At 49.3% G+C, this 12,972-nt stretch overlaps 1 protein-coding gene across 1 annotated transcript in view; it reads left to right on the top strand.

The window, feature by feature from the left end:
• TENM2 (teneurin transmembrane protein 2) overlaps positions 1-12,972 on the top strand; it is an 842,102-nt gene that overhangs the window by 499,139 nt on the left and 329,991 nt on the right. Inside the window, exon 3 of the mRNA XM_045827298.1 lies at positions 7,224-7,433. Within this exon, the coding sequence (XP_045683254.1) occupies positions 7,224-7,433 (210 nt within the window). The remainder of the gene's footprint in view (positions 1-7,223; positions 7,434-12,972) is intronic.

Below are 12,972 nucleotides of genomic sequence, written 5' to 3'. Positions count from 1 at the left end.
CCAGTGGCGATTTAAGCTCCTTTGCTTGAAGTTTTCTTGGGTGGGTGTTGGGGAAAGAGCTGACTAAATCAAATTTTTCTCTAATAGCAGCCCAGTTCTTATCAACTGGCAAAGAAAGAGCTACTTAAATATTGGCCATGTAGCATCAAGCATGCTGATCTGAAACCCTCGTACGTGCCGATCCAGGGTTTCTCAGCCTCGGCACGGTTGACACGGGGGCTGGAATTTTTTGTTGTGGGAAACTATTCAGTGCACTGTAGGAGGCTGAGCAGCATCTCTGGTCTCTACCCACCAGGGGCCAGTAGTATCCACCCCCCCACACACACACACACACAAATGTGACAGCCAAGATGTCTCCAGGCACTGCCAATGGCCCCTCAGGAGCACAGCCGCTGCTTGTTAAGAATGGCTGATCTAGCCTAACAACGGCACTAAATAGAAGCAGCTTGCTGCAGGGAGTATAACTATATGCATATATTGCCTATGACATCAGCATAAACTCTAAATATACCTAACATAGGCCTATATTTTTACTTAAGATGCTCTGTTCATTAAGGTCATCTTGGATTCTACAATTATAATGGAAAGAACTGTCTCTGTCTTTTTTTTTTTTAATTTAAGACGTAGATCAGAAACCGAGTCCCTCTCACCCTTCCCCGAGGTCCATGTGGTACCGTAGCGCCCAGCAGCAGCCAGGAGGGGATCCGAGTGTTTCTCCAGGCAGAAGACCTGGAATCTACTTCCATTTTTTTTTCTACTCAGTTAACAGCATGGCATTAGTCATTTCTCACTTGGGCTTGGTGGCCAGTTTTAGGCAGGGATGCTTTGGGTTCCAAGTGACACACACCGATGCAAGCTGGCTTAAAGAAGGGAAAAATGAGAGGAGGGTGGAGAATAAACTGGTTCACGTATTGAAAAGCCAGTGCTTATGAACCAACTGGCGCCTATAAGCTGCAAGTCCCATTAGCTCCCTCAGGGTCTCTTGTACCTCCTGTGTCAAACACAGTTCTGGGGACCTGACATGCGTTATTTCATCTTCACAACAACTTCGAAGTCAGTGTTGTTGTCATCAGAGGGGCCCGGCGGGGGGAAGAAAGCTGCTCAGACTCGCAGGAAGTGGCAGAGCTCAGTCAGCGGGCTCCAAAGTCCGTGCCCTGGGCCTTCCTCACTCTGGATAACAGATTCCATGGGGCTGGCGGAGAAGTTGGGGGTGGATTGCACAGCAGAGAAGTACTGCAGGCAGGAAGGCGGACTTAAACCTTCGCAAAAGACAATCAGATGATCACCTCCCTCAGAGAAGAGAGTTTTAGTCCGGGCAGAGCAGAGGTTGAGAACGGGGTGGGTTGGGTTGGATGATGACGCCAACTCGTGGGTGAAAGTGTGTGTGAGGCAAGTGCAGCTTCAGAAATAGCTCGGCGTAGTTTGGGCAATATGCAAGTTCAGATTTCGGATTTCAGCTCCGCCCCTTGGGTGCACTGTGGACACCCCGAGCCCCTAAACAGGGCTGTTGTGATCGCGGTGGGAGGGGCCTAAGTAAAATCCCTGCGCCTGACACTTGGCACGGAAAATAGGCTGAACAGACGCGCAGCGGCTTCATCCACGTTCTCTTCAGCTGGAAGCAGGGAGGTCAGTGGAGTTATTTGTCAGGGCGCCTGTGCCTTTCGCGGTGGCAGCCACGGCAGCCACGCCCAGCGCCTCACCGAAGCCCATCATGCACGTGGATGAAGGACGCCCCATCCCACAGCCCTGCACAGGGTTCTGTGTCCGCAGAACTAGGCCGAACCTGCAGAATCCATGCTCTTTCCTGGAGAGCGTTCCCGTGGAGTATGAAAGCAAGTAGACCTTATTCCTAAAAAATTTTATCGATTGCAAACAGAAGAAGGGCACAATCTTAGCTATTAAAATTATTTCTATTGACCCACATGTTCACACACCTCACTTTTCAACTCTTTCGAAAGCAGTGGCCTCCCCAACCCCCGAGCACATAGCGGAAAATGGGTAATTTAGTCAGACACCTGAGTAAACAGCAAGTATTGGAATAATTCTTTAGGAAAACTGTTTAAACCCTCTAACCAGCTGCTTTACCTATGTTAATACAGACCTTCTCACAACACTCAACTTTAATACCAAAGCCATATTTTTTACTAAGTCTCTGAAGTCACAAAGCCACGAAGGATTTCTAGTTTTTGACTCAAGAATTGCTTTCCCTCTTTACACAGTATTCATTCCGTGGGAGCAGTCACTGGGATTATTTCCGGGAGACGCCTTGCTCCTGCCCCTGGTTAATCACCTCCCCGGGGAGGGCCTCTCTGGTGCGCTTGCTCCAGAAGTGGCCTGAGGAGTCCGAGGTTCACATTTCATTCACTGTTTAGCAGTCGCTCTCGTCTACAGCAGGAACGAGCGGAATGGGCCACTCAAGTCCTGGGTTGGGAGGTCACACGGCCTGGATGCAGGTCCCGGCCCATTCTGCTTGCAAGCGGTGCCACGTCTGCCTGTGCCTCAGTTTCCTCACCTGTAAATGGGGGTGATGATAATACTTGGTCCACAGAAAGGTTGTGAATGTGAACAGAGAAAAATACATGTAAAATCTTAGCCGAGTTCTCAACAAGATCACATGTGTAAATGGTAAGGAGGTCACCGAACGCATTATTTTGGATTTCATTATTCCTGGTACTGTCTTTTGTGGTTGTTTTTTAGTGATTTTGTTTTATTTTTTTTAAACTATCTCTTGATCGTGTCTCTCTGTCACCTGACGTCCTGACACTCTGCCACTGCGTAGATCCCCCATGCATCGTCCCCACAGAACATTTTAATATCAGCCTGCCGCTGATCTTTGGAATGAAAAGGAACCAGTCATTTCAAGTGAAGTTGGTGACTTGATTTGCAACATGGCCTCTATTATAAATTAGGGGACATATTAACACCACTTGGGCAGAGCAGCAATTTCTGGGGTCGTAGCTACGGCTCTGGGGATGGAGAAGAGATTGTAGCCCTTTAATCTTGGCTGGAGGAACTAAACCTAGATCCACATCAGTTTAGGGAGAAAAATGGGGCTGTAATTGAGGCCATGGAGGTTAGACCCACATGCCATCAGCCACAGAGGGTGTTGGATAAAGCGATAGGTGTGGCCACAGCAGCTGTGGGCACCCACCACGTTTCCCCCACTCCTGGTCCCCATCTGTCCTAAGTGATGATGGGCCCGTTTCCCACCGAACCCTCGGCATCTTCAGGAACCTTCTCAACCCAGCACCCCACACAGCCAGTACGATCCCCCAGTTAGCACGGAGCTGCTTTGTGTGGCTGTCAGTGTTTGCATCAGAAAATGTTGATGAGCTGAAAGTATCACGAAATCGTATTCATTTGGAAACAGATACATTGGAAAGGGGAATGAATTAGTCTTCATTTTTAAGGTCACAGGGAATCCAGTCATACAGATAATTAGACTGTGATTTACATGGGGATCTTGGAAAGCACACTCGTACACACCCACACATACACAAGGCCGTGTGAGTTTAATGAATGACATATTGCTGCCTCTGCGTGCTTTCTCTTGCTTTTTGAATAGATCCATAAAGCCCTGTTTCCTATATATTTGCGAGGGACTCTATACCCGTTTAAAATAGAGCTTCAGAAACAGCCCCCAGCAGGTCAGGGGGTGTCTGCAGTGTACAAAGTAGGAACCAGGAAAATGCACAATCCCTGGTTGCAATCCCATTGCACACTAGGTATGTCAGTAAGAAACCGTGGTCTGTAAAGAGAGCCTGCGGAAGTTCCAGCGTTCTCCCCTGTACTTTGGAACCTATTTGCGTCTGTACAGATGGTCTCTGCCAGTCGGAACAGTCAGGAGGAAAAATGCAGCCCAAGTGAACAAACTTAGCAAATGACATAGCAAAGAGAGAGCAGCATACACTACGGGGACGGGTCTCGGGGCTGAGACATTTCCCGAGTAACGGTAGGTAGCAGCAAGCCGAGTTTAAGGAGCTACCAAAGCGTGAATTGAAAGTGAGAGGAATCAGACAGCTCTGTGATGTGTATTTCAATAGACCCAAGCCGCCCCAGCCCCGTCATTGTGTTATGACTGCTCTGCCACTGCCTGTATTTGTATGAATTAAAAAGTGGCTCCGTCTGTAGTCTCTGCAACGAATTCATGCCGAACAAAATTTCAAAAAGTTCACGTAAAGGATGATTTCATAGCAACTATCATATCAGGCTTCTGGAAAATTGCACTTGAACTTCAGTTCCACCTCAGTCACTCAAAGGAATTTAAAAATTGGCTTTCAGCCATCCTTGTTCTTCCACACACAGTCTCAGACATGCCTCCGTGCAAACTCTCACGCCTGCTGATCGTGAATTCAAATCGGTCCCCACCAGAGCCCCATCGCTAAGTGGACATCAGCACCAACCTCACCGTGTCCCGATCGGGACCCTTGTGCATTCGGCAGCCTCAATGGAAGGCGACGGTAACATTGCTATGAAGGGGCCACTTTGAACTCCATGACAAAATTATGAGAAAGGCTTTGAACTCTGCCAGCTTATAGCAGCTATAAAGGGTTTCTTCAAAGAAATGTTTCTTCTATGAAATCCTCAAAGGATCCTTAGGATTGGAAGGTGGAAACCTGCAACATGGTTTCCCATACATCACCCCCTCGTTGCATGTCACCTTCCCTTTCTGTCACCATGCTGTCAGGACAGACACTCTGCCGAGTGGTGAGAGAGCACATTTGGGGACAGACAAACCAGAGTTTGACTCCTGGCCCCTGTCACTTAATAGCTATGCAGTCTTACCTCGCTGTGCCTCAGTTTCCTCATCAATAAAACGGGGGTTACAATCACTCTCACTTCGTAGAATTGCTTTGGGCACTCGCTGAGATAACCTGTGGCGAGTGGCCAGCACTGTGAGTGGCCAGTAGTCCGTGCAAAAACACTAGGAGTTCATGTAGTCGTACCAATGACAGCTGGTGGAGGGAAGCCTACGGGAGACGGTACGGATTAAATGTAAATACTGATTCTAATGAAACTCTGACGTGCTCAGTCTATCTTTGCCAGATCATCGGGCGAGAATAGCGTGCCTTACACGGCTCCCAAACAACTACGAATAAATGGGTTTTTCAAATGAAACTCCATTTATCCATTGATCTATTTCAGGGATGATTCTTCTTAGTCAGGCCACTGGGCAGGAGCCCCTAACGTTTAACTTCAGGAGCGTCGTCTCTCCTGTCTCTCTCTCCCGCTCCCACCCTCACATGGGCAATGGGCCAGAAGTGCGACGCCTCTGCGCCGTGGGTCACTGCTGTCCTCTCCCCGGAAGTCCCTTTTCTCTTCCACTGAAGATGCTCAGGCCTCGGCTTTCCCAGGAATCCTTGTTGGACTCTGCACCCCTGCCTCTACCTGGCCAGGCTGGACCACCTGTCCCCGTTTTCACCCCCACGGCGCCACACCCTTACAGCCTGCCCCTTCTCAGGCACTGAAATAGCGCAGGGACCCATCCGCCTCCCCCAGTAGACTGGGAGCTCTCTGGGCGCAGGGATGATACCTTGCTTGTTTTTGTATCTTCAGTATCTCAGAGAACACCTAAGAGGTGCCCATGCATTTCATCAAAACACACTGATGTATCAATGACATTGAATGCCCTCCAGAATACATCAGGAGATATCACCGCAAAGGCAGCGACAAATGTTAACATCCATTTCAGGTGCCTGAAAATGTCCCCGTGTACCTGGTTCATCTAAAAAGCAGGAGAACCTATTTCTTCTGACTGAGGCGCTTGTTACCTGAGTTGAGACTCAGACCTGATTCTCGAGTTTGCTTTCTCAACACCTTGCCCTTCCCTCCACACCCCCGGCTTTAGGGCATACCCCGTGGGCTCCTTGTTCTGAGCTTCTCCCCAAAGAACAAACCAGCAGGCGAGCACAAGGACCCCAAAGATGTCGGGGTGACGCAGGTGAAAGTACATGTGGCAGTTATGCTCACTCAGCGTCTGGCTGCTGGGAGCCCCTTGTCAGGTAGCAAGAGAGGTAGCCGCAATTCTTGACCCCAGGGCAGCGCCAAGTCACTGCCCACCCCCTGCTGGGCTGGGCTGGCCGCTCCTCCTCCTGACCTGGAGTGGCTGTGTTTCTCTTTGTAGGAATTCCTCATGCTGTCAAAACGAAAACAAAAAAGCAAAAACAAAAACCCAACCTCATAGTGGAGAGAGTGGGTCCTTGGCCATTGCTTTGAGATGCAAATGTGTTCGCCTTCCCACCTCTCCTCCACTTCTAACCCAATCTAATGTACTTGGTTTTACTCTACCTCATTTATTTGTTCATTCGAGAGTTGCAGTCCATCGGGAAGACACTGAGGATGCAGGAGTCAATAAAATACACAGGGGTCCACCCTTGGATATAATAAGGACGATGAAAATTTTTAAAACAGGCTAATAGGGCAGGGCAGATAGACGGGCAGTTTTCAAGAAGACAAACGGGGAAGACTTGAACGGAGAGAGGGGGCAGGACTGTGAACACGAGGAGGCGGTGAGTCAGGAAGAATGTTCCACGGAGCGGGACGGGAAGTGTAAAGACTGCCAGGATGGCATGGCATGATGCGGTGTGTTCAAGCAGCAGGAAGACAGCGCTTTGGCTAGAGAATGAGGGCCCACATGGAGAGAGGCAAGGCCACTGTTAGAGGTGAGTTAGAGGTCACAAGTGCCAGGGTAGGCCAGTCACGCAGGTTGTCGTCAAGAGTTTGGACTTCTCCCTCCACACAGTGGGAAGCCACCGGAGAGCACCCAGCAGAAAGCCACAGGACCTGGTTTCTATCTTTCAAGTGCTCTGGCTTCTGTGGAGGTGGGATGGGGACCATGGGGCGTCGATAGGGGTGTGGCAGCAGTGGAAGCAGGTGGACCAGCAAGGACACGGGTCAGCAGAGAGGATGTGTGGTCTTAGGTTAGGACTGCAGCAGGCGAGAGCCAAGAACTGGCTGTTTCCCAGGCTGACTCCGTGTCAGCCGTGTAGGTGGATATTTCCGCTCACACCGGCTTCCGGAAACATGCAATGACTTATCCTATGAATTTAGACATTTGGAGAAACATTAAACCACTTGGAAAAAAAATACATCTGGAGCACTTTCTTTTTTGTTTTCTTTTTTTTTTTTAGATATTTTGATTGTGAGGTGGTTCTGATGTAACTTTCTCTGGATGCTCTCATGACACTCATTGCTGACCTTTGACCCCTTGTCCTTTTTCCCAGGTCGTCCCATTCCACCTACATCTTCGTCTAGCCTCCTCCCATCTGCTCAGCTGCCTAGCTCCCATAATCCTCCACCAGTTAGCTGCCAGATGCCATTGCTAGACAGCAACACCTCCCATCAAATCATGGACACCAACCCTGATGAGGAATTCTCCCCCAATTCATACCTGCTCAGAGCATGCTCAGGGCCCCAGCAAGCCGCCAGCAGTGGTAAGGAAACGTGCTGTCTGAATGTGCGGGGTCGCGCGCGCGACGATCTTGCGTCTGCCGCAAAACAGCGATTTGGAGACAAGGGCTGGGGAGAAGGTGGAGTGGGAGGCATGAAGGTGGAGTACATTTGTCATTTTGTGACCTTGCGGTTCCGGGATGTATTTGTTGAAGTTCCCAATAAGGCTTTTGCGCTTTGCGTGTCTCACGGGGGCTTGGGCCCCCTTCAGTGGGAAGAACCCGCCCCCCCCCCACCCCACTGCGCACGCGGCGGCGGGCAGGTCCGTCTCACAGGGGACCTGCAGGGAGGCAGTGGGACGACAGATTGTCGTGCTACGTGATGGCGGTCACAGCCAGAGGACCCTGGGCACCCTCGCATGCCCAATTTCGGTGCATGTCAGACCTCTTGTTTCTGGTGGTTAGCTTCCGGCTTTTCTCCAGTGCTTGTTCAGGGGTTTCTGCTATTAAAACACGTTTGCTTGACGTCGATACTGAATATCTTTTCAAGTCCGACATGTTTGGTGGGGGGAGGGGGCTTGGGGGGGGGGCAGTGATGACCTCTCCCATAACCCTCTCCTGGGCTACTTTACTTGAACTTTGTCAGCTGATCACGCGGTACCACGATAAACACTGCTTCTAAGTCCCTAGTTCTTACTGTGGTTTTCACATCACAGGGCAAAGGCACTGGTCTCCAGGTTCTGTCCCACTTTTGATGATTTTGTGGCTACTCCTCAGCTCCCAACCTGTAAATCTTAGGTGTAACTGCTCCAGGCCCGGCAATAATGATGCTGCATTTTGATTTCTGCTGATGGCAATGTGTTCCCAAAACATAAACATCAGAGTGGGCGATATCTAGGGTGAAGTCCCCATGGCCCAAGGGGAGACATTTGCAGAAATTAGTTGCTTCTGACTCAAAGGCTTGGGAGTTATCTTCTGAATCAGCCACTCATGGTGTGCACGCATACATGCTGTCGAAAGTGGGACAGAGCTTTCCATGCCAAGAATGTTCATTGATGAGATTGTGTTTTGGCTCCATCCATGATGGTATGCCGCCACCGGCCTCAACCTCTACAATTAGAGAGGACCTCCTAAATGCATTTAAGATGATTCATTCTGGAGATGGAATGACGGACTGCTACTTAGGATGGCCCATGCCCTTCTCCAAAGCCAGGCCTGATGTGTTCAGCAAACTCGTATTATTTTTTCCCCCAAAAATTACCTAATCAAATCTCTCATCAAATGAGCAATCCATTGTTGATATTATGAAGGCCTTTAATCTACCATAAATCTTTATTAGAACTTATCAGAGCTTCTAGTTTGAGAGAAATGTGATTATGGCACTCTTAAAATGACATTACATCATTGGGGTGATTGGTTTATCATTTGCAGAAGAGACATCAATCATAACTAGCATAACCACACAGTAAATGAATTCAACCTTTCTACCGCAGAACAATGACACTGTAATTGCTCAAAATCAGGCTTAAAATGAAATCGGAAAATGCTCTTTCTTCAAATATGATGTTAACTTAATGGAATATATTATGAAAAATCATGTTTGAGGAAATTCTATGTAATTAAAAATATGCGGAAATATAGTCCCTTTTTTCTTTCATCAGAAACTGATTTTAGCTACAGAACAATTTTTTTGTGCTGCAGAGATTATGTTGCATTTAATTGAACTATCCTCACTTATGTTTTGCTGCTTTTTATTTCATACTATGTGATCGTGATGAATATTGTATTGTGAAGGACAAGAGGCTTTTGAAATGAGGTGCACCTGCTGATAGCTTTTTAAAAACAGACAATTATTAGGGAGAAAATGAGCTTTTAAAAACTATACCCTTTTATGCATATATGGATACGCAAGCCAAGATGATTTCCATAAGAGAGGTCAGTTCCTATCTCAGCGCTGTCTAGAATGTTTTCTCGGTGATAATGCCGTGAGTGATTTCTTTTCTTTGGGATGCTGCATCAGAGGGGGACTTGTCGATGGAGTATTCTTGCCGCTTTCATGCCGAATCCAAACCTCATTGGGGCGGACACAACAGACCCGTGTGTTCGGAGTCAAGCTTATCATCCACTTTTCATCGCTCCCACCCATTTGTTCAGCTCACTTATGCCTGAGGGTGACAGAAGTTTCAGTAACGGGGGGGTGGGGGGGGGGAATGCCACGGAAAATTCGAGGGACCATTTTCACCCCAAACAAGGATTTCTTTCTAAGGGGCGGGCACCCAATAGTGCAATACCCTTGTTTCCAGTGGATACTTATCGGAGAACAGGTTAAAACTCCTGCCAACAGGCAGGCAGTCGCTCAAAATCCCAGACTCTGGCTGAGCTAAAGTGAGTGCAGATCAAGTTCAAATACGTGTGTGTTCTCGTCTGTGTGTGTGAGGGTGCGCGTGCGTGCACGCACCTGCACGTCTTAATGGAATGGATTTGGTGTCTAGAGCAAACTGAGGATTCTATCAAGACCCAAGTGGTTTCCCTGAATTTAAATTTGACACAAAGGATTGAAAACAGAGTTTGACACAGACGACGCCAAGTGCAGGGCTGTGGCCGGGTGTCCCGCATCGAGTTTGAGGAAGCCAGAGGCACTGGGTTTTATGACGGGTATCATGGCACAACCAACCAGGTGATAGTCTGTGTTATGTTTCCCTGGTTAATTACACAGAATTTTTTAAGCTGGTCTCCTGGCCATGACCTTGTGGTCCGAAGATCTGGTATCGGTTTGGACTTTACCTCTTCCTGAGATGAAACCAGACTCCCTGCAGCACCTTCGGCCCGTGCAGGACAGCACAGAATCATTTCTGCTGTCCTGTTACTGTTGTTGTTGCTACCTAGCATCAGCGAGGCCTCTCAGTGGGGGCGGGGGGGGGGGAGGGGGGAAGGTCAGCACACACACTTCCTGCCCAAAGCACCTTTGTTCTAAGGAGACAAACCAGACATAAACCACACCGCTGAAGTGTTTCTGACAACATGAAAGCTCCTCGAAGCAACAACAAAGCTTTACCTTTATGGCTTTACTGTCATTATTTTCTATGAGCGTAGCGCATTCTTTAGTGGATGGTACTAAAACTTGGGCACCTTTGGAGCCAAATCGTTCTAACCCTCACTTTCTGCCAATCGAGCAGACGCCCGGGGACCCTAGGGAGATGCCGAGAAGAGTGGCGTTTCCCTCCCCCATAAGCATTTTCTTCCAGGTAGCTGAGCTCTGGCAAGCAGCTCATCCTGTGTTCTGCCTTGTGCCAGGCCAGGTGAGCTCCGGCGATATTTCTTATAGATAGCAGCATAATTTCAAACCCTGTGAAATAACTCATCTGGAAAAAAAATCTGAATCCGAGTGGCAGCCTAATGGAGGCTCCCGCAGATGCACGCGTGATAAGGCTCCTTTTCCAACAGGAGGAAGGCTCGCGCTTCGCTATCAGTGTACAAGGCAGAAAATGCATGGGCAGCCACACTGTCATCAAAAGCATTGGCTTACCTCCCCGCTCACAAAAGGTTGAGTTTTACTTTTCTTAAAAGCCTGAATGAAAGGGTTTGGAGCACACGTTCATCACGTCCAACACACAGAAGAAGCGCGGCCAGGACGCCTGTCAGTGAGGACTCTCTCAATCGGTCCCGCGTGGCCAGGGAGCTGTCCCAGCTGGACGGCCTCTGTCAGTCACGAAGCACATTCAAGGCGCCCTGGCCCTTCTTAGAAGAGCAGTGCCTTGGTTCATTCTAAATGAAAGTAGTACATCAACACCAGCGAGTTGCCTGGAGTGGTCCAGGAATTCAGTTGCCTAGATCCTTAAATGATGGTCTTACTTATGTGGCCTCATCAAGCAAAAGAGCTTCATTTATTCATCCATTCACTCATTCATTCACCCATTCATTCACCCATTCATTCACCCATTCATCCGCCCCTTTTCTTACATCTCTTCCAGAGTCATGATGGATAGTGGTGGGGCCAAGGCGGAGAAACAGGGAGGAGTCCTCTGTGGGGCCTCATGTAACGGAGGCCGCACCTGTCTGGGAGGGGTTCCACTTTCACCCTAGACCCTGGGCCCAGGATCTCAGGTCCCCACAGCATCGCTTTTCCCAAGGTGAATGTGTTTTGTGCACGTGCCACTGGGTTCCCAGTTCTTCCCCAGTCAGCTCGGATATCTGGTCAGGTGCTCAGAGACTTGTGACCCCTTCCAGGTACCCAGGACCTGGTTTGGCTCTGGCTGCCTGTCCTCCAAAGCGGTTCCCAGCCCACCAGGCAGAGCAGCCACGTCCAGGGAGCTGTTTCAGGGCTGTGGCAAGGAAAGAGGCAGGCCCCCTCCCCGCACTCTGGCTTCCACTGCGGAGCCGTGCAAAATTTGGCTCTCTCTCCTGCATCCATGCCAGCTGTTATGCTGAGCACTGTACATACGCTACTTCGTTTACTTTTATTTAACCCCCCGCACGTCCCCATGCAGCAAGACTGACCACCGTGCCCACCTGATGGATGAGAAAACTGCCGCACAGAGACATTAAGTAACTAGTCCAAAGTCGCAGAGGTGGGAAGTGAAGGACCTGGGTTTTAAATCCAACTTTCCTAGTTCCAGAGGCTTTTCTCCTCAGCCCTCTGTTCAATGTGAACCTCTGAAGTGTTTGCATGGTTTTTATTGAGATACGCAAAAGACAAACACTGTACGAAGGTGCATGGATGATATCATTCTTCAAAGGTTGAAAAACACTAACATAGTATCACAAAATAGTCTTCACCTCCAGTCCTTAGAAAGCAGGCGTATCTTCCTTCATACTCTTGCCCTGAAGACTCTGGTTCAGTAAATTCTGGAGGGGCAGAGGAACTGTGATTTCCCTCTGCCCCTCAGATGATTTTTATGGTCTGGTGAGTTTGGGAAGCATGAATAGAACAGGAAATCTTATTTGTGAAGTGGGTGTTCCGTACTCTGTCTCTGATCCACAGCAAGATCTTTGGCAAGTCCTTCAAGCATCCCACGCCTCAGCATCCCTACCTGTGAAGGTTGGGCGTTGGCCAAAAAGGTCTCTCGGCGTCCCTTCTTGCTCCAACAGTCTAAGTTCCTTGCCTCCAGCTGGACCAGGCTGCCCCAGGGTTTCCAGTCCCCCTGACCCTGCACGGTAATGGGCAAAACTGAGACCTATGGTGTCCTGCAAAGCAGCTCCCAGCAGTTCCCCTGCAGAAGCTGCAACGCATGGTGCAGGGTCCTAGAACACCTGCTGGAAATGTCCCAGCGGTGAGCAGAAGTGTAGCTCCTCCAGCACCGACCCAGGCCCAGGGAGCATCACCCCAGCCTCCTAAACAAGATCCTCACTTGAGAACTGGAATGGATAGTTCTCAGGGCTCAGACCTTTTCTTCTTATCATTCATGCCTTCTTACCTCACCCCCTCCCCAACACACACGCGTAGGTTGTAGGTCCAGCCATTTTCAGCCCGGAGAGGGTGGGGCTGGTCCTGCGTACCACAGGGCATGTGAACACACAAACGAGACGGACAGGTAATTCCTTTGGAGGTGCACGCCATGGGAGAGACAAGCGGCACAGAACTGCT

Source organism: Phyllostomus hastatus, unplaced genomic scaffold (genome assembly GCF_019186645.2).
Source record: "Phyllostomus hastatus isolate PE091 unplaced genomic scaffold, TTU_PhHast_1.1 phas_contig_150, whole genome shotgun sequence".
Taxonomy (NCBI): Eukaryota; Metazoa; Chordata; class Mammalia; order Chiroptera; family Phyllostomidae; genus Phyllostomus; species Phyllostomus hastatus.
The sequence above is the reverse complement of the archived record's forward strand: the minus strand, read 5'-3'. Positions and strand labels throughout refer to the sequence as shown.